We start from the raw sequence: 25,234 nt of genomic DNA, 5'->3' as shown, positions 1-25,234 counted from the left end.
CCCTGAAGAGCCAGGAAACGAGCTGGATTTGGCAGGTCAAAACGTGACTGCTCTGTGTGTGCATGCGTGCGTGCGCGTCAAGTGAAAAGTTTATGCACAGATTATCCTGTTATTTTAATGCTGACACCGGAAAAATGTTTTATAACAAAGTCATTTTTATTAAGTTGAACAGCGACAGGAAATGTGACCAGAGTGCCCCTCTTAGGATCTCCGTGACAAGGGAACAATACATTATGCCTGCATCAAAACACAGTATAAATTACATGTGATCAAAAGCTTCTCTCCATGGACTGTTTCAACAGCAGGAGCAGCCAAGAATCCCGAGCTGTGACTAAGTATGGATGTCTTTAAGAGGAATGTTGAAATTTACATGAAACATCTTTAAACTGACATGGTCCGTGACTCATAATCGGTCATTTACAGTACAATTATAGAAGTGCTTAACCCTCTTGGCTTCAAAGAAAAAGACACAAGGTGGCCCTCAAAGGTAACGCAACACAATTCAATCAATCATGAAAATACATTACACACAGCGAGACAAATAGAATTCAAAAAAGGAGGTTGCCGTGGAAGTTTAAAATAAAAAAAAATATATAGACCCGTGGAATGAGTTCAGATTTTCCTTTGTACAGATACTGAGGGATGTCGTCGCAGCTCATGCAGACCTTCTTAGTACTGAGTGTATTCCTTGGATGAGACTTTTGCAATGATACGCTCCAACTGTCTCTTTGCTTCACACTGGGGGAAGTTACCCATCTCATAGTACTGCGGGGCAATTTTCACCAGCCTAGAAAAAGAAAGCAAGTAAACATTAGTCACAAAAATTGCCTTGGCTGTTTACCTGTGGGAGAACTCTGTTCCTCCATATTCACACGGTGACTACCGGAGCAAGCTCGACAAATTTGATCCTTAATTGTACGAGGTCACAGAGGGCAAAGAAACACAGGTAGCAGAAGTGTGTAACAAGCTTATTTTCATTAGTTTGTGTCGACTCCGTATGCCGGCTCACTGCATTAGAAACAATAAATACAAGGGCTAACTTTTAGCTTTAATGTCTGCAACCCACCAGCAACATCACGTAGCACGACATAAGTCATGCCTGTGGTGCACACTGGACATGCCGTACACACAAACTGTATTTACGCGAAGAGTGCGCTCACGGGCCGTCTCTTTCCACACTTTGACTGTCAAATAAAGGCCAATAAATAAAATCTAAAAAGTCGTCAGGGTGCTGTAGACATTTTGTGCAGATCCGGAGACAGCTGCTTTTCTGAAGCACTGAAGCGTGCGGGCGTTAATGGTGTGTGTACACGGAAAAGCATTTCGGACGCGTTTTTCAGTCATCCATCTCACGTGCGTCTGATGGAACAGATGCGCTTAATCAGTCAGCTGTCTTCACAGGCCCACGTAACGGCTCACGTTATCGCTGAAGCTGCGATACACAATTATGGACGCGACCTGCATCGTATATTGACGCTTCCAGTCTATTGTCTTGGGCTTTGCCAAAACATGGGTATCCTGTATCGATACGCGTTGAGCACTGAAGCTGCTGCTCACGTTACGCCTCCTGTGTAGACACTGGACCGTGATGCATCCTGACACGACGGGCGTCGAGATGCCACCGGTGTTTGCCACACAGAACAACAAGTGTGGGGGTTGACGCGTGTCATACGCTGCCGGGTGCGTGTGTCGCCCATTAGGGCATTCCTATTCATATTGGGAGAACAGTGTAGGATTTGTACCCTATTCCAGAAGAGCAAAATGTTTTGGATGCATTATAATTTTCATAGATTTCCTTTCGCCAACCAAGTTTAACAGATGTGATGCACACAGAAACAAAGACACGAGCAATTCAAAAGAAAAATGGATCTCTGAAGCAATTCTGAGAAAAAAATAAATATATATTTTTTGTTACCAACACACAAAAGACAGTGTGTGCAGAAATCCATGACGTTTCACACACAGACATCAGGCCGTGTTTGTTAAAAACAATTAATTACAAAGAAATCACCACGTGTGATTTTTGCATGTATTACACGCCATCTGCGATTAAATGTAACATTTCAACCTGTTAATTATCTTTGTAACATATAATTCCTGGTTAAAAAACAGAGCTACAGCTGAAACTTACCACTCCGGTTTGATGTCAGTGCACGTGCGGATGTAATTCTTGGTGGTGAGCACAAACTCGTTGTAAAGCACCCACTCCGGCTTGTGGTCCAGCACAGTGGAGGGGTGCAGCTGTACGACTTGGTTGTCTTTCACCGTCAGGTAGTGGCCCGTGCGCTCCAGGTGAGCGACCTGTTCATGCCGCAGAGAGAGAAGACGTTAAAGTAAAAAAACAAAAAAACAAACTAGTATACATCCTTTCATTGCTGCTTCATTTCATTTTTGTCTGTCATAATCTGACACAAAAGCAGCCTGAAGTTAAAGACAAACTTGTTTGTTAGCGGCTGCTGAGTGTTTTTTTTCCTACTTTGCAGGTACAAGGGAGCTGCGGTGGCTGTTGTGATTAACTAAGGCAATCAGTCTCAATAAAGGCCTTTCCCAACAAAGACATGATCTCAAATGCTGTGAAAGCTCTAACATGAGCTGCAAATTTGTCTCCAAGATAAAGGTTAATGTTGACAAATATTTAAATATTAACACCATAATTCAACTTGTCAGGTTGCTTGTTTCAGGTAACCCTGGAAATGGCTTCCAGTGAAATGCCATTTGTTTCCTTGAGCGAGGAGCAAATTGACTTGATTTCTTTTTATGCGTTTAAAACAAAGCAGCTCTGTGTGTGTGTGTGTGTGTGTGTGTGTGTGTGTGTGTGTGTGTTTAATGGGGGGTTATCTGAGCTGCATTTTAGTCATTATCAGGTTAAGTAAAAAAAAAAAAAAAACAACACATCCTTTGATGATCAAACTCAAGGGCATGTCAGGATAGCGGTACAGAAGCAGAACAGAGAGGAAAGAAATGGAGGTATAATTACTGATGGGAGAATAAATAGCTATATAGCAAAGAGCTTCACTCAAAGACTCTGATGTGACTGACCTGCATGAAGAAGCCAGTGACCAGCGCCCGGCGGATGTTGGTGTAGTAGTCTCTGCTGCTAAACTCGGTGCTCCGCCGCGGCAGGCTGAAGCGGTCCATGATCCTGGACAGCTGCTGGCGCACGTTGTCTGCCGACATCAGCGAGCGGTAGTTGACGAAATTGTCGTAGCACCACTGAGTGGACTCGTGGTCTGCGTGAGACAAAGCGCACATTCGGGGGTTACGTCCAAACAAAGGCGACGTGAAAGCGTCGTAAACGTGTGCGTCTAAGGCGCAGCTCACTTTGCTTGAAGGCGTGGTAGACGTTGAGCAGGGTCATGTGGTCTCCGTCGATGTGGGCGAAGCGCATCTTGGACTCGTCGGCCACCTTCTTAGCCTCCGTGGGTCGGACGAAGCACTGTGGGACTAAACAAGGTTGGTATAGGCCCCAACACAGCCGCCCATAGGGATAAGTTAAGCAAATCCCACAGAGAGGAACAAGGCCTCAGCTCATGGAGAGGCACAGAGCACTTCACAGGGCACACTGTATTTGCGAAGTGTTTATGGTGGGAACGGAAAAGGAGGAGGGTCAAAGAGGAGGGGAGAAGGATGAGGCTCTCCGTCCAAAACAAAAACAAAAAAAACAATGGCGTTTACCTAGAGGACTGGCTCAGGTTCTGCCGTGTGAACTTGCTCTGAGTTGCTTAACGTCAAACCTGCCTGATTGTGGCTTTAATGAGTAAAAGCTGCGTTTATCGAGCTTTCGTGGTCGGGTTGCTGTGGCGGCACCGTTCTCAGGTGTACTTTCCGTTGCTTACTCTAATGAACTCAGCAAAAAGCTGCCATCCTGAAAACACACCTGCTTTAAGTGCACACCACGTCCAAACAGCTAGTTAAATCCATTTCCCCCGCTCTCAAAGACCCTTGCGCTCCCTTCAAAGGCGCCAAGATTCATCTCAATGAGCAGCATTCTGCTTTGGCAAGCCTAAAGTGCAATTACTGCTGTAGCATGCTGCTGCTTCTCCAGCTACACCTATACATTTTGTACAGACATGTATTTTCCCTCTTCCACACAAATAATAGCTGACACCCCTGACTTTATCCTGTACGCGCCTTGTAGTCAAGTTCAATAAGTATACATTACATTTAGTAGCTTTCGACTTCTGGGATCTATATATTGTCTAAGCCGTAAGTAAAATTTGTCAAATAATGCTTGAAACAGCTGCAGTTAGCCAATTCAAATCCTCACGTCCACACACACACAAATAAAGACACACTTAGAAGATAAAGGAGCTGCTCTGTGGACTTCCTTTAAGCTCATTGGTCATTTCTGAAGCACGGTCCGTGAGCACAGGAAATGGAAAGAGTAGCAGCTCAGACCCACACAGTGGGCCAGCCCTGAGTATTACCTGACAGCATGGCAGTGATGGAGAGGATCTCGTTCGAGCAGTTGAATTCACAGCTGGCGATGACCATCTTGGCCAGCTGGGGGTCCAGGGGGAACTCTGCCATCATGGAGCCCAGCTCCGTCAGGTCGCCGTCGTCGTTGAGCGCTGCCAGGTAGTTCAGCAACTCCAGGGCTCGCATCAGGGTCTCTGGGGCTGGAAGGAGACGGAATGGGGAGGGGTGGACCATTAACCGTGTTCCAAGCCCATGGGCAAAACGCGCACATATGAGGCAGAGAGAACAATTTGCAAAACTGTCATGTTTTTTTCCATCGCAGCAAAACCTGAGAACAATTTGGAGCCACTTCACACACCTGTGTCAGGACTGATTAATACTCCTGTACTGCATGTTTACATTTAGAGGTGAGATGAAGTCAACTGACAGAACTATTTCAATAATTATTTCATAGTTTTAAGTCATTTCTCAAGCAGAAATATGAAAAATTCTCTGATTTCAGCAACTTAAATGTGACATGGATTGGATATCCACTTCTTCAGGCATGTATAACAGAATTATATTATATTATATTATTGTCTACTCTTGCATAAGATCAAACTATTTCAGGGATGGTCTGACACTGTTTACTGATGAAATTGAAGATTTATCCTTTAATTTGTCTGGTTGGGCATTTAAAATGAAGCTTTATTACTCAGAATAAACTGCTAAAAATGAGTACTTCATAAAAACATAGATGCAGTGTGCAAATGTTCACTGCCAAAAAACTAATTATCATATACTGATCTTCTTTTTAGTAAAGAATTATAAAGGAACATTTGTTTCTGTTGCTTCCTTGCTCAGTAGTCGAGGAAATCTGCAACATGATCAACCTAATTTGAGTGGTTTCGAAAAGAAAAAAAGGAAAGAGTTGCAGCACCTGCTGTACTCAGACTTTTAATAGAAGACAAATGTGAGTAAAAAAAATAAGACAGTCAAATAAAGGGAATCTATTGTGGGGTTTGGTGGCAGGGAGCATGAGGTCAATCAAAATAAGAAGGCTCTCTGTGTGTGTGATGGCCAGTTACGCTAGACAGCAACTTAGCGGAGAAGTAATCACGGCGGAGCTCATTTTTCATCCTGGACTCAGGCAATCCTTAACAACAAATGCAATTACACGGGAACTTTCTACTTAATGCTTCAACACAAAAGGCTTCCACCGTTTGGTTAAAAGATTTTTCCTCCAGATGCAATTATTGACCTTTGGCTCCTGAGAGCTGGAGCCTAATGACCAGTTGCATGTTAACTGAAAATTAGCTTCAAGCGCTCGCTGCGCTGCTCGTTCACTTTCATTTCTCTCAAGTGTTCTCCAAAAAAAAAATTCAATTTCAAACAGCAGGGAGGCATTTTTTTATGATTAAAAAAATTGATTTGGGGGCATCAAAGCTACTTTTTTTACACAAAGTGAGCGCCGGCCACATTACTTACCACACCGATGGCTTATGCGGGGCTCAACAAAAGGTGAAAATCTGAATTCCAGGTACTGCTAGCATGATGAACCAGTGTGGAAATTCAATCTATACACAACGCGGCTCATCAGAAAGCAAGTATTGACTGCCTCAACACACAAGAATCTGATATATTAACCAAGGGCCAAATCAATGAGACGAAAGGCTAAAGGTACATTAAACCACATTGGCTTCGAAAGGTACTTCTTTGGAAATGTCACGAGGCAAATGAATCCCACCCAGCCAAGTCCTTGTGTAAATCGTAACTGATTTCTTTTGGATTTTCCATTTGGTTGGCTGGCTCACGCTGTCGCTCCTGTGTTTAGTGAGCGAGGAGCGAGGTGGGCAAAGAGAGAAATAAACTAGATATTCAAGCATTTCACAGTAAAGGGGAAAAATCTAGGCTCTCATTGAGGTGTGGACGAGCTCAAATGGAAACAGCCACTGGCTTTTGTGGCTGATTATTGCTGATGATCAGAGAGACCCAATATCTAAACTCAAATTCATCTGACTTCAGGTTTTAAACACCAATAAACAACAACACAAACTATAGAATTATAACTATATATTTAATCTGTTTTTCACACGACACACTTCTCTGTTGATTTGAGTTAGGCCTTTGACACAGCGTATCAAAATTGATCCGCTGTATCTAGATGTTTTAAAGCTCCTGTCGAGGAACTCTCAAGAACGCTTCATTCATTGCACTGAACTAGCTCAGGAGCTAGGTTAGGAGAAACCTTCTGCCACGTGTGGATCAAATAAATAAAAAGGTAATCCCTCCTCCTTCCCCTTCACCCCACAGTTCCCAGTTAGACTCGGTAGACAAGGCCAATCCCATATGTTGACGCTTACACCCCTCGCGTTTTGTGAGAAATGTGGGGGTGGCGGTGGAGGTCAGTCACGTTTCACTGGGGGAATATAAAGGGAAGGCAATAGCTAAGGTGATAGCGCTGCTATTGATGTAACCAATTTCATTCTCAAAATGGCGTTTGCCACAGTGGACGGGGAGAGATGGGTTTAATCTCAGAGGTGAGATGAAAACTATATTATGGTGAGAAAAGGGGGGAGGGAGGGGGAGGTTAAGGATGAGGAGAGCAGCGGTGGTCTGCCCAGGAGGATGTAGGAACATGCGCCATATCTTGGCACCTCGAGGAGACTAGGCCTGCTTTTTGGCCTGGTGAAGTAAGAATTAGACTGAAACAAGTTTGAAACAACGAGTTTGGTTTCTTGAGCAAAATTAGTGGTTGCCACTGACGACAACGACGCGGCAGACTCGCCGCTCGGGCCTGGTGCTTCTGCCATGGTGAGTGTGTTGTCTCGTGTCGTCTTCATGGAGTTCGTTCTTCTTCTTGGCAGAAACACATGAACAGCCAATCAGCTAACAGACGGGCGTTACCAATAACAGGCAAACAGCCAATCATTCAGCAGCTGTGTAGTTCGGTTGCAGTAGTTGCCATGTTGGTTTGTCTACAAGGGAGTGGCATTCAGTGAGAAGTCGAGAGGAGAGTAGAGGCGGCCGCTATGTAGCGGAAACTGGCACCGGTAGTACTAGAATTTCTAGTATAGTAGGAACCGTTAGGATTTGGCACCGCAGGGTACCGTGAGTATTGTGCAACTCTATGTACGAGAAATATGAAATAGAAACAGAAACCGAGATTGACTGATCAGCCCGAGTACTAACTCCACACATCACTCTCTTTCCACTCACCCACTTTGAACAGCAATAATCTAAGCTTAAAGTAGACTGCTCATAAAAACTGCATAACGCTGCTGTGTAGCCCACGTCTGTCAGAGCACTTGCACTCAAATCTCCAAACGTTCAGTACGCGCAGTATTTGATAAGTGCTGGGATCATTTTATCTTTGCTTTGTCATTTCTCCCAAGCGACGCAGGCAACCCAGATACATGAAACAACCACAGTTCAACTAATGCAGATTTTAAAGCACTTGGTAGCTGCATTTGTACCAGTTCACACGGCACTGATCAAAATCAAGAACCGAGTATATTTGGAGATGTTTCAGATGTCAGTCATGAAGTCTGGAGAAACTACAGAAAGCTCTTGTTAGACCAAGAAGTCACATCCCTCACACGTAGCTTTAAATCACGCCTGTAGCCCATGTCGTAGCTGCCAGTAGTTCCTCACAGGATGAGGACAGCTCTGGTCTGGACCAATGACAGTCTAAAGAATGGACAGAGCCTGAGTGACATCCATAGATTTCCGAAGCGTTGTTTTGAAGTCGAAAATATGTGGCACTGGCCGCCATCATGTTGGATGTACTGCTTCTTCCGTCTCCCGGCTAATCTAAATATCTGCCTAAACGTGGATCTGAGGCGGACCTGAGGTGGGACGAATGACGCCTGGGTGCTCTAATAAGCCATCTGTGATGGCACTTACCTGTCAATCAAGCGGTCACGCTGTTAATTATGCGCAACTTTAAGCCTTAATATCACCTGAACGGGTGAGTTCAAAATAAATAAATAAATCACCCCCGTACAGATGTCATGAACGGGGAATTAGGTCTAGAGACCAAAACCATTGTCTGTACCATTATTTCTCCTGTGAAATTGGAGATTTTATTACAGCCACTTTTGGAGATTGACTTACTTCTGCAGTCTGGAAATTACAGTTTGTAGCACTTCCTTATTGGCTTCATTTGCCAGCACCGGAGGTTGCTGCTTGGTTTGGACACAGGCGCATAGCTTGAAGCCTCGCAAGACGGATCCTGTGTGATTTTGCGAGTCCAGCTGTTTACACTTACAGCGCAGGCGAACAAAATGTTGTTTTAATGAAGTCAATTAATAAATAATTTCATGCTGCATTGTGCAGATAATCCAAAAGAAAATGTCCGACTTTGTTTTGTTTAAATAAAGGAAATTTGAATCCAGGAAATGGGGTACCGTGAAAATCTTCTAACTTCAACATAAGCAAAATAAATAATTGAGTCATTTTGTTCATACTAACCTGGTGGGTCCATGAAGTCAAAGTGCACCAGGTCGTCAATGCCCAGTTTCTTCAGCTGTAGCACCACAGAGCCCAGATTAGACCTCAGAATCTCTGGATACGTGTTGTCCTGTGCCAGTTAAAAAGGTATGAGAGAAACCCAAGGAACAATTCAAAATGAATTAGTCGGGGTGCTTATTATCTCCTCATGCGCTGCTCATATGTCAACTTGAACAGAGACCGGGAGTCGAGGGCATTTGAAGGGCTATTTAACTTGTTTAAAAGAATTCCCTTTGCCACTCAGCGTGACGTGAAAGAATTAGCCTGTTAAAGTGGAGGACGGGGCCTCAGCAGGTTCATTTGTCACAAGGTGGCTGTTTCGTTTGCACAGGTTATGAGGAAGGGCGGGAACAGCGTGGGTTTTAGCGCCAAGCTCTTGGAATTATAATTTAGCTGAACTGCGAATCATGGAGTTCAAGGTGCAAATATTGCACATTAGGGAGCTTTTTTCAGCTAGAGGGATGCTTTGGGGGAATACAAAGTGCTTGTGACGTTGAAAAACTTGAGCATCAAACATTTGGATGGAATTGCTAACGTTTATTTGACTGTCCTGTTTCTTACCTGCATTTCTGTCTTGTATGCTTTCTCCGTGTAAAGGCGGAAACACTTTCCTGGGCGTGTCCGCCCGGCACGACCTGCCCTCTGCTGGGCTGAGGCCTTGCTGATGGCCGTAACCAAAAGGGATTCCACTCTGATACGTGGGTTATACACCTGATAGGAAAGAGAAAGGACAAATTTCAGGTAGGTATTAAAAGCTCAGACTACAATGATGTAGATTTTACACCCACAATCTATTATATACACAAAAACATACAATAACACAGACACACAATCTACCCAAGTGCATATATAATATCTTTTTGCACCATGTGTATGACTTGGCTCCAGGCTGGTGAAATGTCAGAGGAATAAATAACTGGCTTTTCCATCTTCGCCGCTGTCAGGTGGGCACTGCTATGTTTATCTGGGGATTCTCAGGCAACAGACGCAGATGATCGCAGCAGATAAAGAGCGGTGGGAGAAGATGGGCTTAGTGGGGAGAAGGTGGGAGGGGAGGCGGGGGGCTAACCTTTTGCTTGGCAAATCCGGGATCGATTACAAACACCACGCCGTCAATGGTGAGGGACGTCTCTGCGATGTTTGTTGACACGACAACCTGTGGAAGTGAGAACAGATGGGTTAAGAGATGATCCACCCAGTATTTGGAGTTGACTAATGAGACCTCACACTCTGATGCGAGGTGTAGCACTCCTCAAGTGGAGAAGTTCGGAAATCCTTTTTGAGCACAAGTAAGACAGCGCACGTATGAGCTTTACTTTGACTTGAAAACTATTCCATGATGGGATTCAGCTTGTAGAGCTGCCGCTTTAGTTCACTGTACACATGCTGTCTAATGCAGCCCAACAGGGGAGTAACACAACAGCTTCTGCAATCAAGTTCAATGTGCCATCAAAGTATTTGTGGCGAGGTGCTTGGTGTTCCATCCAAATGCATTACCGCTGTCTCCCTTTTGTGTTATGTGTGTGTGTGTCAGGATGGGGGTTCTGTCCTGACTGTCCTCAGCATGCTACTGGTTTTGTTGAGATGTCAGCTTCCCTCTCTTGTAAAGTTCTTCCCAAAATCACAGAAAATAGTTGATGTAATGGTTCCTCTCGGGTGGTGTGCTTTTCAACACATTCAGAGCTACAACAGTTGCTGCTTTCTTCTGAGGAGATTTTCTTCCCCCGCCCCAAATAAGAGCTGTTGTAGCTACCTCGCGTGAATCCTGGGCGTCTCGATAAATCTGGAACACTGCTGTCTGCGGACGTGCCAACTGTGGAGCTCATTGTCACCGATTCTCCAAAAAAAAGTGCGCTTCAAACACAGCAACACTACGAATGTTTGCATTGTGTTCAGTTTGGAATATTGGAAAAAATCTGCTTATTGCTGGAAAAATGTTAGTCCTTCCATATTAGATCACTATTTGATATAATGCTCAGAGCAGACCACCCACACACCTTGGAGAGCAGATGCTATGAAGAAGTGAACCGGATTTATACTTGATGCAAGGGCTTAACAGGAGTCCTTCCGTAGATAGCTACAGTATACGTTTTGATTTATAGTTCAGCACTGGATTTCCCCTGATACCACCACCACTTCATATTAGATATATTGTATGTGATCAGGCCATATTGTGCTCCAATTATGTATATTCCCTGCAGTAACTGTGTTTACATTCTTTGATTTACTTGCTGATACAGAGCCACGGTGGACTGTGCATCTAGTTATTGAGCTGGAGTTACGTCCTTGTTACTTATTTTTGCTTTGTCTCATTACTGAACGAGAGAATATTGCAAATCCTATGAAAGTTTTAAAAGATAAGCGAGTTGTGCAACTTTTTTTTTTTACTGTTCTGGGCATAAATGACATGCTAATGCAGATAAGATTGGCTGATGGATTGAGGAATGCAATGGTGGTGATGATGCAAGAGGTTTATGGAACCACTCTCACGCCATCTCCCAGTCTCAGAACTTTTTCCATTATAAATATCTCCCATAGCAAAGAAATGACTGATTCAGAGCAACAACAACAACAAAAACAAAAAAAAAAATAATCAAATGAGTCACCCTATGGGTCTCTTGCTGTCAGCATATACACAACCGGGGGGTGGGGAAGAGTGGAGGAGAGGGCGACAGATTTGCAGCTGTTCTCATGCAAACCTTGACCGTTGCTAGGATGAGTTCTCTTTATGTAACAGCTGAAACAGGCCTGGATGGAGAAACCCTTTAGATTCATCATGGCACTTGAGACTGTGGTGGCCGGGTCATGGCCCACTCTACTGGCAACTGACACTCCAGTGTCATAGCTAAATATACAAGTGGGTGTTGTAGAAAAATGCCTCTCCACACTTCAGGATCTTTTCCTCGCTCACTTGCTCAACATCTACCAAGACGGGAACAGGCTCCAGGCATTCCTCAGCAGGCATTTGGTGGTAGTTGTCTGCTTTCTTGGTAGTTCTCGTGATCAAATGCCAAATAGAAAACCAAACAGTTCTCTGTAGTCTGATACACGTCCACAGAACCAATTCTGCACACTTGACACACTTCTTTTGTAGCTGTGCTTCTTCGGCTGTCTTCAAGCTGTGAGCCTTACAGACTTTTAAATCCCACCTTTTAAGCGAGGATTTCTCTCCAGCCTGCGAACGCCTGATTGTTTAGTTATTAATGCCCCCCTCAATCAGCCCTCAATCTCGGGTAATTCACATGTCGAAAGACGCGTTCCCCCTTAGCATTCAAGAGGAGGAATGAAGAGATGGCAATAAAACGCCCATATGAAACTGATCAGACGGCAGTATCTGGCTAATACTTGGGTTGTTATTCATGTATTTCTTGGGATGAATGGCTGTCTGGATCTGATTGACATGAGCACTCCATGACAAATTTGAGTCGCTTAATTTTGATAGACTGAAAATAATACGGGCTGCAGAAATGGAGCTAAGGTTCCATTAAGACCAACTTGGTTCGAAGGTATGAGGTACACTCCTAGCCCATTTCCATAGTAGGAACTTAATGAAGAATATAAAATGTAGCCATTATCATGAGTTCTGCTTTTGTTTCCACTGTTCTCCATCTGCTGAGGAGTTCCTGAAACTAAACTTCTAATAAGTAAACAGCCAAATTCAAGGTAGTTTCAGGGGTTGCAACAATCAATCATGACTGGTCAAAACGGATGTGTCATCACATCACAGCACAGAAGAATACGAAAAACATCATTACTGCTGCAGAGTGAGACGGAAAAGAACAACAACAGAGGATGCTTGGGGAGACCAGCCGAAGCGAGGTGGAGTGTGCGGTTAAAAAACACTAAAAAAGGTGTACCAACTAACAGTTCTTTTCAGAGATAATAATATATATGTGATAATATGGCAAAAAGGTGCAGAGGAAAAAGTCTGAAGATGGAACAAGATGATAGAAAAATAAAGCACAACAATGTGTGCGGCAAAACAAACAGAAAAACGAAGTAGTTTGACATGCCGGACACTGTTTTCACTTTAAAATGAGGAAGAAAAACAGCACCGGCAGCCTCATACCAAACAGCATATAAAAATGACTTCCTTCCTCCCTTTTGCCTTTTTAATGGCATATATCCAGAATGTCTCAGATTGTAAAATAAAAGTGGAAAATCTAGTGCCAAACACACAGTTTAGTTTATGGGAAGCCCAGGTAACGGGTTGTTAAGTTCCTGCAGTGCAAAAGGGCCACTGGTGGCTCAAAGGTACAGAGAAATCACAGCTTTAAGAAACCAATTAGCCACACTGTGGCAGTCTGAAATTAAAGTGGTTGGCCAAAAAAAGAGACCAGGCTATCAGACAGTGTCTCATGACAGACACTATATGCCAGCGACCAACTTCCCAGCAAGGAATGACAGGCATGGAATACTTCAAAGTCCAGTTAAAAAAAATGGGACTAGGTGAGGTTGTCCTATGTGTCGGGACATAGCCGGTGCTCCAGCAGATGCCACACATGACACCCTCTCACATTTCATGATCATATGGGTGGCCTCATTGACTGCATTGATTCTGAAGGATTATCCGAGCTCGGGCCATTACGCTGAACATAGGCTGGCTCCTTCCAGTCTGTTGCTGCACTGGATAATCCTGGCTTCTTCATCAGTAATATCATTAGAGCATCATCTCTGCATGTTATTTCTGGGTTATTACCTGCAGGAGAGCAAGTACTATGGCTAACACGACCCATCTTTCACATTCCCTGCTAGGGGAAACGCAGCCTTGTTGACAAATAAAGCCTCCCCTCCTGAGTGGGGAAAAAGGAGAGCGTGCCTCGGGCAGCAGCGACGCACTCGCATACAAGGCTCATTGAAATGGATACGTGGCGCAATCGCGAGTGACATTTGAGGGAATGTTCCAAACGTGACAAAGCTAAAAACAAACCTAACGCTCATCGCAGCACTTTTGCAGGAGACGGTCTTCGAGATGTCGGAAACCAAAGTGAGATTATAATATTTGTTGGTAATTAGTAAATTGCTGCCTTGGCTCTCAATGATTAAACTGTTCAAAACTGGAAGATCAGTGGCTTTTCCTGGAGAAGTGAAGAGCGATGACGAGCTGGTGCTTTATGTTAATTGAGGGGTGCCTAATGCAGTCATTAGCATGCGTGGCGGCAGACGCGCCGAACCTTAATTCTTTTTCACTACTTCCTCTTGGGCTGGCTTGGATGACATCTCTGCGTTTTTCACTTGATGAGTTGCTCAAGTCATTCATGGAGAAGCACATTCACTTCAAGCACGGCACCTCCGCGAATTCAACAAGCACCTGACAAATTGATCAACGAAAAAAAAAGAGGGGCACACCGACTGTTCTGAAGCTTAAAGGAGGTTGCTGGGTTGACAGTTCAGAGGTCAGTGTGTCACTACGTTTTAATTTCCGTTATTATCTAAGCTGCTGCAAGGTGCTCAGCAAGAGAAGACTGTTGAAGCAATCCCCTTCTATTTCTGTCATGGCTGGCCAATGGATGCAAACTTGCAGGGCTGTGCAGGTACCATTGCAAGAGCCATGTAATATTTAAACCTGTCCCTATGCAACCAAGGCCCCTTTTCATGTCAGCACCTCTTTGAACAGCAGAGGCAAACACAGGGAATGATATTTGAACTTTTGAAAAAAGATCTTATCCAACACTGGCTGATCAAACTACTAAGAATGCTGAGCCTCTTAAACCTGTGCAACACACACACAGATTATTCAAACAGAAAGTTGGAAGAGATGAAACTATAAAACTCGAGACAGTAAAGAAAGATGGTGCTATAATGTCTGATCCAAACCTTGTGGGTAACCCTCAGTCTGTGCCACTCTGTAAATGTAAACTTAACACACTTGATCCCCATTTTCTTGGCAAGCCTTATACTTACGTGATTAATTCAGATTGTGAGGAATTCAATATACCCAAAGATCCAGCATGAATTGAGCGTTTCTTAAAATATTGGAACGTGTTTAACGTTGACAGCCCATAAATATTTCTTCGCTGCTCATATGTCAGCCTGATCTGCCTCAATTAGAGGGGTTGTAGCGATGAGTCATTCATCAACATCGTCCCCTATCAGATGCTGGGGGTGAATGCTTGCTCATTCACTGGCGGCGATGATATTCTGATATTCTGTCAGATCCCTGGCCAACAGTGTGGCAGCGCAGGTGGTGCTGCTACTCTGGTGATGAGCACATCTGAATAGAAAGTGTCACACAAAAGAGAGGAATTGTCTCCGCGTCTGTATCAATAAGAGGATCAGCCACTCCTCTGAGATTAAGGTGATTTGAGGAAGACGATGACTATGTATGAGTGAGAACAGTCTTGTTTTGTTTTTTTGATCAGCACCTTTCACGTGGTTTCGGATGCTAGAGTTTCTTAGGCCTCCTCTGAGCAGCAGCGGGGCCCTGTGCAAATGTAGTGGAAAGATAAAAATGACTGAGAATGCAGTACTTTCCTCAGGCTCAGAGGGCGTGAGTAATACCCCAGTTATAATTTAGAGCAGAGAATCGCATGCTGACAAAAGCAGCATATGTTGTGTGAGTCAGTTCTGCGCTAAAGCTGAGAAAGGGAAAAAAAGTTTCAGTCCCTACCTTCCAGCTCTCTTCCTTTACCCACCGTATTCCCCATCTGGCCTTTCTACATCAACCCCACTCGTTTCCTCTTTTGCTTACCCCTCTCCTTCAAACTCCTGACGTTAACCCCCCCGCCGGTGTGTTTTTATAGCAACAAGGCAGTTATACCTTCCTTCCGATGGCACCGTTTGGTTTATTGGGTGGTGGCGGCTCAAAGATCCTCTGCTGCTGCTGTGGTGGCAACGTTGAGTACAGCGGGATGATTTTGATGTCGCCGACTTCAGGCCCCAGGTCGTCGACCTCCCTCTTGATTCGCTTGCAGGCTTCGTCGATTTCCTGAAAGATGGGAAAGCGCGACAATTAATCCAGGCGCCGCTTGAGTATGCAAACAGCAAAAATCTAAAACGGGTTCTGAACAACACACCTGGATAAACAATGGCGGTGAAGCTGGGTGATGGGGTATGGCGAGGGGAGGTGGCCAGGGGAAACTGTGGTTCCCTGCTACAGTACATTTGTTCTAACTATCGCTCCATCTGACAGAGGAAATTAAACCTGGACTGCAGTATGCTTTGCCGTGCTCCCCGTGGCTCTGTTGTCAAACGCGGCAATCATGGAAAACATGGACGCGCGTGTGCGCTCGGGAAAGCGCGCGCGCGCACACACAGAGCGAGACAGACTCGAACGGGGTTCATTATTCCACAGTGCAGCATTGTAGAGGGGAATGTGAGATGAGACTGCAGCACTGATGCATAACCAGCGGCAAATCATGGCAGATCAGTTTAGTGGAGCTGAACGTTCTAGAGCCGGTGGGCTGGCAGGCAGAGGACCTGAGTAGCGCCAGGAATAAGAAAGCATGATAGTGAGCACATGGCTAGGGCCTATTCTCTAAAGGCCTATTGGAATACACTTATAAATGTACATGCATTCATATTCCACACGCAGCCCATGCCTTTATTCTACCTACCCCGATTCACACACACGGACGTTTAATAAATCACATTTGAAGTATTCCCTCACATGGCCTGAAACAACACATGACAGCTTTTCATTTCGACGCGACTCCCCGCTGTTCCAAACCGCTTTCTTTGTTTTGCTAACAACAATCATTTAATCCTTCAAGAAGCAGCAGTTATTACATGTGGCACCTTACAGCCTATGCTGTTGCACCACCTGCAGGCCCATGGGAGCAATGCAGCCATGAGAGGAGTCATAAAGGCATTGATGAAAAGGAACGCCGATTCCCTGAAATGATTTCACCTGTACTTAAAAGACACATAATTGGCCAACACCAGAGCTCTTCGAGCATCTTTATTATTTCGTCGGCCAACGGCACAACCGGTAAAACTTCTCAGACGTGTTTGTTTCCTTTTCTAAAAGCACACGGTTCTTAAATTTGTTTAAGCATGACTGAAAGTGGCTTAATTTGCACCACTGTGTGAAGCCTGTAACACTCGCCTTGACATGAGAAAGCGCCACGGTGATGTTTTCCTGTTTTCCTTCTGGACAAGCGAGTGTGTTATTAGCCCCGTTTGTCCCCTTGTTCATCGCATTTAGTCAAACCCCGCTGATGGCCATGTGCCTCTTAATCAACACGCTGACAAGTGGAAAACGGTAAATCTGAATGGATTGGTAAAATTAGCCCGGGTATTAATAGCCTATCAAGCCTCTGGATGCAGCAGCTGCCATGGAGGGAAAAAAAAAATGGCCCTCATTGCCAAAGTGCTGGAAGCAAGCTGGCTGTCTATCCCTTAGGGACATCAAGACAGAGTGTGTGTGTATGTGTGTGCCGTGTGCTCTCACACACACACACACACACACACACACACACACACACACACACACACACACACACACACACACACACACACACTCACACACACACACACACACGGGGGCAGTTGGCCAGTGTTGGGAACCTGTCCACCAGCTCTCCCTGCGACCCCGGAAGCAACAATCTCCAGCCAAGCTAATAACCGACACATTTAGGCACTCCTCTTGACTGGCAAACAACCCCCCCCCTTGCCAATCCCCACGTTTTGATGTTAGCTGCTGAGGGGGAAGCTTAAATATTAGGACTTATCTTTGCTCAACAGCTGTGATAAGTTTCGACTTTCTTGTTTGGAGTTGGTGCTTCAGCTTTATTTGTTTGCGGAAGCGGAATATCTCACAGTAAAACTAAAGAGGGAGGAAGAAGGGGCCGTGTGTGCTTTCGCTTTCGTCTTATATAAATTAAACAGTCAGATGAAAAAAAAAAGAGTCTATGGCTTTGCCATGGATCTGCCTCCCAATCATTAGTCTACATCAAAGTTGCAGGGAGGCTGAAGAGGTTAAGAAGCGCTCGAGGGATGCGCTGCAGCACCCTTTGAACACCCATCTCTGCCAGACCTACCGCACATTAACTTCTTTAACCCAATTAGGAGGGGGTGATAATGAACTCACCGTGGGAGTGCTCTCAGTAATGCTTTAGCTTGACACAGCGTGGGGGGTGGGGTGGAATATAAATCAACAAATTACACCGAACTGCGGAAAAAAAAGTCTAACATGTTGCCTACAAGTATCCGAGACTGTTCGACACATTCATAGGAGCGACTTTTGGTGTTTGTGGCCATCGGAGCGGCTGGGATAGCACTAAATCTAAAATCAATTACCCACCCTCAGTGGAGACCACTTCAAACGCCATGCCCTCCAATGACTTCATCCCCCCTTGTAACAATTGATCCCGCTTTGGCAAATGAAAACTGACGTTGGTGGACTGCCACAGTCGAGTCGCCGTTGAGTGAAAAATAATTACCGCTAATAAACAACCTGTCACAGGGTGTGATCGGGGGGAAGCCAGAAAGACACGACTACATGAGAGCTTTTTAAAGATTCCTTGTAGATGAAAAATTGCTACTGTGTCCGACATGTCATTTAAATCTCCAGAGCAATTTGTGTTGTATTTACACCGGTTACATTCTCCTTTACAACCACAGGCAATCACATGGTCTCTAGCACCATTTCGCCGGAGTGCTGAGAGAAAAATCGGACCGGCACAGGCACCGTCGGCTCTGACAGGCTTCTCCTGTCCAATGATCGGGACGCTGAAACATTTGTTGGTGCTTTCCTGAGCGCGTGTGTGTGTGTGTGTGTGTGTGTGTGTGTGTGTGTGTGTGTCCACCCTGCTGTGACCAAATTCATCATTTTGGGCATGAACCCTGCCCTCCATTACACATCAGTGGACAACATTTGCAGTGAGGGGGGAAAAAAATAATAAATGACTTAATTTCAGAGATTTGTGGGAAGGGCAGAATCTGGGTCACTCTGAGGTTGTTCTTTTTTTCCGCCCTCCTCCATTCGCTGTGTAAATCCTGGAGGTTCCCAAACAGGCACGCTCAAATGCATTAACAACTATCAATCTGGAAATGAATCATTTCCTCTGCATGCGTTTGTGTGTGTGTGCTAATGACACTGTATGTGGGTAACTCATCTGTGTAATTAGATTAATATGCACACTCTTAACTTTGGAGACGAACAAATCTTTGCACAAGTTTATTGCCTTGTTCATTTGGACAAAAATAGCAGTTATTATCAGTGTATCTAGAGCTGAAACAATTAAATCAGCTCATTTACTGCTTTTCTCTGCTTGGTATCAAAGTGTAGCGACTCGATTTGTGTTTTAGACTGTTCGTCTGACAGAACGCAATTTGAAAATCTCGTCTTCGGCTCTAGATAATTGCGAACAGGCCAATTTCTGACATTTTAATGTCTAGACGATTCTTTGAAAAAATGACAGCCTTGCATGCATCGGCTAAAATACGGGCAATCTTTGAGTCATTAAAGGCCCTATGGAGTCGTACCTCTTGTCCGGTGAGGAAGAGGAGAGCGTCCCCTTCGTCTCCCTCACACATGTGGATCTGGATCACGGTGCGGATTGCCGCCTCCAGGTAGTCCCGCTCTGGTTCCGGCGTGTAGAAAATCTCCACGGGGTGCGTGCGTCCGGGGATAGTTAGCAGTGGGCAGCTGTCAAAGTACACCTGGAACTTGCCAGCGTCGAGTGTGGCGCTCATGACGATGACCTGGACAGAGAAGGATGCGGGAATGAGAGGAGCCAAGTCTGTGAGGGACAAAGTATTCATGAAAAAGGGGGTGAAAGGAAAAATGAAGCTAGAAGTAAAGACAGAAGAGGGTGAAGGGCTGTGGTGATTAGGGGCGTGAGCACTCAAGTGTAGAATGAGTTAACATTTTATATGGCTTGATGATAATTGGGGATAAGGACACATGCTAATTGGATGAGGGTACAACTAAACACAGAATAGATGAAGAGTGCAAAAAGCTGTACAGGCTGGATGGCGCTGGGAATCAGAATTTAGAATGAGGCCGCTGGCACAAACCCAAGATGGTGTCCGTAGTGGAGGACTTGGCATTACACTCCAAGTCACTGACCTACACGGAGCTATGACAGTCCTTGTTCCTGATGTTGGGTACACAATGTTCTCTCCAGAGCCATTAGACGGAGCGCATTAGGATTCTGATGGGAAACACGTCTCCCATTTTCAATCTCAAACATTTTCAGGGGCCAGTGTCTCGGCATTTTCGCTTTACGCTCTGCGAGACATCATAATTGCTCTTAATCAAGGCAAATTAAACTTTCAGATTTGGTAGGGGATAGGAATGAAGGAGATAGAGGGGTGTGGGTGGATGATCATTCCCAATAACCTAGACCTCATTTAACAGTCCACGAACAACAATCTAACCTTTGATTCTACGCTGACAAACAACTAGTCATTATCCATCTGCTTTATGAGAATGATGTCTGGCACACTCTGCCTATAAAACTTCTGCCTGCCTCCCATCAGTGCCGACACTCTTCTCCCCCCCACCCACCCTCGGTTGATTGGCTTAAAATGGGGCTGACTCGGGGAGCAATCTCCACTACCGCCGCGGTGCAGAATAGATGTGCATTTATGAGCCCCAGAGCAACGTTTTTGCTTTTCCTCAACAGATACACGGCTGTCAGACATGGGGACGGTGTCAGGGAAGAAAATGTGACAAAGGGGAGGAATGACAGAAGAGGGACTTTAACACTGGCTGTCACTGAACCCTCGGGGGAAGTAATATTTAGAGCTTTAACTGTGTTTTGTAGGCATTAAATGGGACGTATTTGTAGGAACAAATCGGACTACTGTCAAGGGTGCTTTCAACACTAAGCTGAGCGATAAGACAAAATAGAAGTGAGGCAGACCTGAGTTTCCAGAATAAACAGTAAATGTGGGCGGTGGATAAATGTATCACGATTTAGTGAACTTACACTACCTTTAAAATGAAACTAATCCTGAAACTAAGACGACTGTTCTGTGAAATACACTCAATATACGCAGCATAATTTGAAGAAGGAGTTTTTACCTTGAGGTCAGGCCTCTGGCGGACCACCTCCTTCAGGACCCCCATGAGGATGTCGGTGGCTAATGTGCGTTCGTGCGCCTCATCCAGGATGATTACGCCATAGCGCTCCAGCAGAGGATCGTTCATGGCCTCCCGCAGCAGCATTCCATCTGTCATGTACCTGTGTGAACAGAAGACGTGCCGGCTTTATAATCATACGCAATAGCATTATCTGAATAAAACCCTGCTTTGAATGGACGTCATGAACGCAGCGTTCCCCAGAGGAGAAACCCCGTCTTCAAAGTACTGATGGGAGAACATGAAGAGAGGAGGAAGGGAGGGAGGGAGGGAAGTAGAAAATCAAGATGGATCTGTACAAATTTAAACTCCTTTATCAAGAAACAGACAATTTAATCATCTCCGTCCATGAACTAAAAACTTCAGCTTGCTGCACAAATTCTGTAAGTTTTTACATCATTTTTTAAGAGCAGCCCATAAGACTGTTGAATCCCTTTTAAAAACTCGTTTTATTATCAACCAATAAATCAGGAGGTTTGCCGTGTTGTATTCAAAACAAAAAGCCGATGGAAATAATTTAACTGGCCTTCTTACTTGAGTACCGTCTTGGCAGAGCTGCAGTCCTCGAACCTGATGGAGTAGCCCACCTCTTGGCCCAGCATCACATCCATCTCGTCGGCGACCCTCTGGGCGACACTCATGGCCGCTACCCTCCGGGGCTGGGTGCAGGCCACCGCTCTCTTCGGCCCCGGCATTGACCGCACCATGTCAACGCACCACTGAGGGATCTGAGGGAAGAGGGAGGACAGGTCGGGTTGTGTTTGAGCCAAAGAGACTGTATAGAAGACGTGGAATTCAATTACTATTTGAGCTGAGTTGCATTTCTATAGTTTTCTATGTCCTGCAAAGCAAATATCTATGAAAGTCATGCCTGTCAACAATATTTCCCTGCATAGAGTTTAAAAAAACAGAAGCAGCTTGCCAAGAGACGCTGAACGAAGACAGTCTTACTTCCACTCTATTAAAGCTTGAGGTTCGGATGAGTGGTAAGACCTGAATCATCTCTAAAAAGGGCAGTTTTGGAAATGTCACCCAATCAGAAGAACAAAAAAATGCCAATGACAGGTTTGGAAGAGAAACATTTCACAGGCAGTACTAAAATCTGTTATTAGTACTTACAGGACCTGACCTTAATCATCAGGATATGTTTGGTGGAATGCTGAGTAGGGCTGCGTGATTAATTGTACTACAATTGCTATTTCAATTGATACCTGTGTGCAACCTCATTTGCGCAGACAGCAATTTGGGTTGCATTTGCATTAAGTGAATGCAGTATTTTTTTGGGGGGGGCGGGGGGTTCAAAGCAGGTCGTCCCTGGAAAGTGGGAGAAAGTCTCAGAATCTTAATTCAAAGTGAGAAAATTGCAGTGCAGCTGTAATGCCGAGGCAGTCTGCATTCTCCTCTGATCTTTTCTTATTTTAATTTGACTGAATACAAACGCTGAACATTCAAGAAAACGTCAAGAAAAGCTCGTAATTATTAAGCGTACATGCATTGCTGATTATTTTTCCCCTTCTACATTTCAAGAGCAATAACCATGGACTTCAATGTGTAGAATATAAATGTTTTCTAGCGTCATCGGGGCAGAAAGCACTGACAAAATTACACCACTTTATTTAAGGAGTGCTTGGAAGTTTATATTCCCCTCAGGAGGAAGCAAAGGCTCTACCAGTGATTTACTCTAATCTTCTCTCTTGCAAAAACAAAAAAATATATATATATAAAAAATAGACCACCATGTTTTCGTGAACTTAAAATAAATTTAACAACCACACACTGCAAATCAGCTCCAGAGAGAAACTGTTTAAAATGCATGATCTGTTTATTGCACCCTGTATTTTGTAATATTATTACACCAATTATAGTTTTCAATTTTATATTTTTATTTAATCTGTCACCTTTCAGTCAGTTTAGGGGCCAAGTACAAATCTAGTGCATCTTTATGTGCTCGAATTTCACAAAATGCAAAACGTTCTGCTTTTTACCTGCGTGGTCTTTCCAGAGCCTGTCTCTCCCACCAACACAAAAGACTGGTTACGCATCAGGATGTCAGTGAAGCTCTCTCTGTACTCCCAGACAGGCAGCTGCAGACGCTTCTTCAGGATCTCGTAGTAGCGTGGCGTGTGGGGCAGGTTGGTGAAAGGGTTGATCTGCTGCTGAATAGGGGTTTGCTTATAGAAGCCTCCACTGCTAGGAGGTGGGATGCTGGGCACGCCGGATGACTTGACATCCCGGTCCCTGTCATAGTCTCGATCTCGATTGCGATCGCGGTCCCTGTCCCTCGGCCGTTCATCCCTGCCTCTGTCTCTGTCGCGATCACGCCTGCAGGACAAACATACTTTTGGTTAGAATTTGATAAAGCGTTGCCACACAAACTTACCACAGTGGATAACTAACTGGAAATTGTTGAGACTAAACCAAGCGTACAGAGCACAACATGGAACAAATGTTAGCCATGATAAGGTTGCTGCACACTCTCATTCACGGTTGCAGAAAGCACGGCCTACTCAAGTGCAGCATGCAAAGGTCACGGGTAAACTAATTGACTACAATCCACACTGAGCAAGTTTGCTCTACTATTGCAGAAAGATTAACGTATTTAACTTCTCCAGGCCTGAATGTAAAACATTTAAATTCCCCCTCCCCCCCAATTAGCTGAGCACTATGTTGACTTTACCATGGCCTAGAGGTGGGCATTTAATAGTACCTGTGGAGCTGGCTGCACATGTATAAAAATAAAAGCCATCTAGTGTTAAATTAAAGCTAAAAACTACAATTATCTTGATATGATATTGCAGCCAGTAATTTCAGGCATATTCCACTTTGATTGATCCAATAATGCGTCTACAACACAACTAAACGACCTGTGAATAATTTTCTACTAATTACTATTAAGTCATGTGTGTGGCGGACGTGTACGGTGCAGCAGGAATGAGCTGAAAACAAAAAAAAAGTGATGGCAAGCAGGAGGTTTGTTTCATCTAGTCTGACACCCAGCAGCTTCTCTGGATCTCATGCATCTGTAGCATCCCGTGTCCTTGACTGTGGAAGAAGCTGCAGCATGCGTGTCAGGTGATGCTTTGCTCTGTTGTCTGAACGTGGATACATAACTGAGTTCAGCATTCACACAATCCTAAAATCCATTCAAACAAACTAAATTTGGCTTGTCCTCCCCCTGTAAAGGTCAAAGTGATGTCAAATCCAGGGGCAGTGACCCTGAGCGTCACTCTCTGTGACTTTGACAGCTGACAAGCTTCAGTCTGAGTCCTTTATTTCGGACTTGTCCAGACACATATGAACAAAGCAAGACTTTTAAAATCGCTCCAGAAAGTCGACTAGCACTGATTGTAAGCGGCTAGCATTAGCACGTCTGTGTCACGTTTCGTCTTGTAAAAACCCAACACGCCACAGTGACAGAGTTCAACCTGACATGTTGACTTTGTGTCATGAAATGTGTGACCTTTCTATTTTAAAAGAAAACAACAAAACAGCGTTTAACTTCAACTGGAGCTAGTTAGCATGTAGCCACGTGCAGGGCAGACAAGTCTTGTTTGCTAACTCAGCTAGCATCACACTGCTAACCACTTTGTTGCACACACTTAAAAAAAGTCTAAAAGCAACCGAGTGCCGCTATTTAGGTTAATTTATTTTATCACGTTCAACCCCAAAACCAGTGCTAACCTGCGAGCTAACCTTAGCAACGAGCTAACGGTAGCGAGCTGCTTAGCAACAACAACAACAACAACATGCGACATTAAATGTGACGCTAACCTTACGCACCCATCAGTGGGTTTCTTTTTACTCGACGAATAATCTTCACCCAAGTCTAAACGAGTCCGCTTGGACATGTTGGCCGCCAGCATCCGTCCAAACAGCGGCGTTAGCGGCTAATTATCCCCCATGCAAGAAGCGTTAAAACACCGGTAAAATGGCGACCGGAAGCTCTTACCTCATTATTATTATCCTTCACGAAATTGATTTATTTTTTGTTACGGTGAGACCAAACGAGCCTGCTGCATAGGAAGGAAAAAAAAGGCGTCCAGGTGTTAAAACTGAGCCCCGCACATGATGCAGTCCGTCCGTGTAAAACAAAAAAAGAGACTATCGCGGTGTCTGCGGACACGATGCGGTGTTTTTTTTTTTAGGGATGCGGGGGGAGGATGCAGGAGGTCTGCCGCCGCTGCCTCTTCTTGGTCGGGTCGGGATTGGTGATGTGCCCGCCAAACAACGCACACACACACACAGGCACTTGTGTTGCCTCGCCCCCTTCAGTCTCACTGCAGCACAGGCGGA

At 44.7% G+C, this 25,234-nt stretch overlaps 1 protein-coding gene across 3 annotated transcripts; it reads right to left on the bottom strand.

Annotated features, from left to right (window-relative positions):
- Positions 1-135: 135 nt before the first annotated feature.
- dhx15 (DEAH (Asp-Glu-Ala-His) box helicase 15) lies at positions 136-25,234 on the bottom strand. 3 transcript variants are annotated; one of them, XM_010733806.3, is made up of 14 exons: positions 24,891-25,234; positions 22,927-23,263; positions 21,476-21,669; positions 20,885-21,044; positions 19,339-19,557; positions 15,671-15,838; positions 9,980-10,066; positions 9,472-9,621; positions 8,872-8,980; positions 4,428-4,619; positions 3,322-3,444; positions 3,040-3,230; positions 2,132-2,301; positions 136-787 (listed from the first exon to the last, which is right to left on the bottom strand). In XM_010733806.3, the coding sequence occupies exons 1-14, from the start codon at positions 24,893-24,895 to the stop codon at positions 670-672; spliced, it is 2,223 nt and encodes a 740-aa protein (XP_010732108.1). In that variant the 5' UTR covers positions 24,896-25,234; the 3' UTR covers positions 136-669. The 3 variants fall into 3 exon arrangements, with proteins under 3 accessions (XP_010732108.1, XP_010732106.1, XP_010732107.1); XM_010733804.3 differs by lacking the exon at positions 24,891-25,234 and adding an exon at positions 24,713-24,882; XM_010733805.3 differs by lacking the exon at positions 24,891-25,234 and adding an exon at positions 24,722-24,882.

Source organism: Larimichthys crocea, chromosome III (genome assembly GCF_000972845.2).
Source record: "Larimichthys crocea isolate SSNF chromosome III, L_crocea_2.0, whole genome shotgun sequence".
NCBI classification, from domain to species: Eukaryota; Metazoa; Chordata; class Actinopteri; family Sciaenidae; genus Larimichthys; species Larimichthys crocea.
The sequence above is the reverse complement of the archived record's forward strand: the minus strand, read 5'-3'. Positions and strand labels throughout refer to the sequence as shown.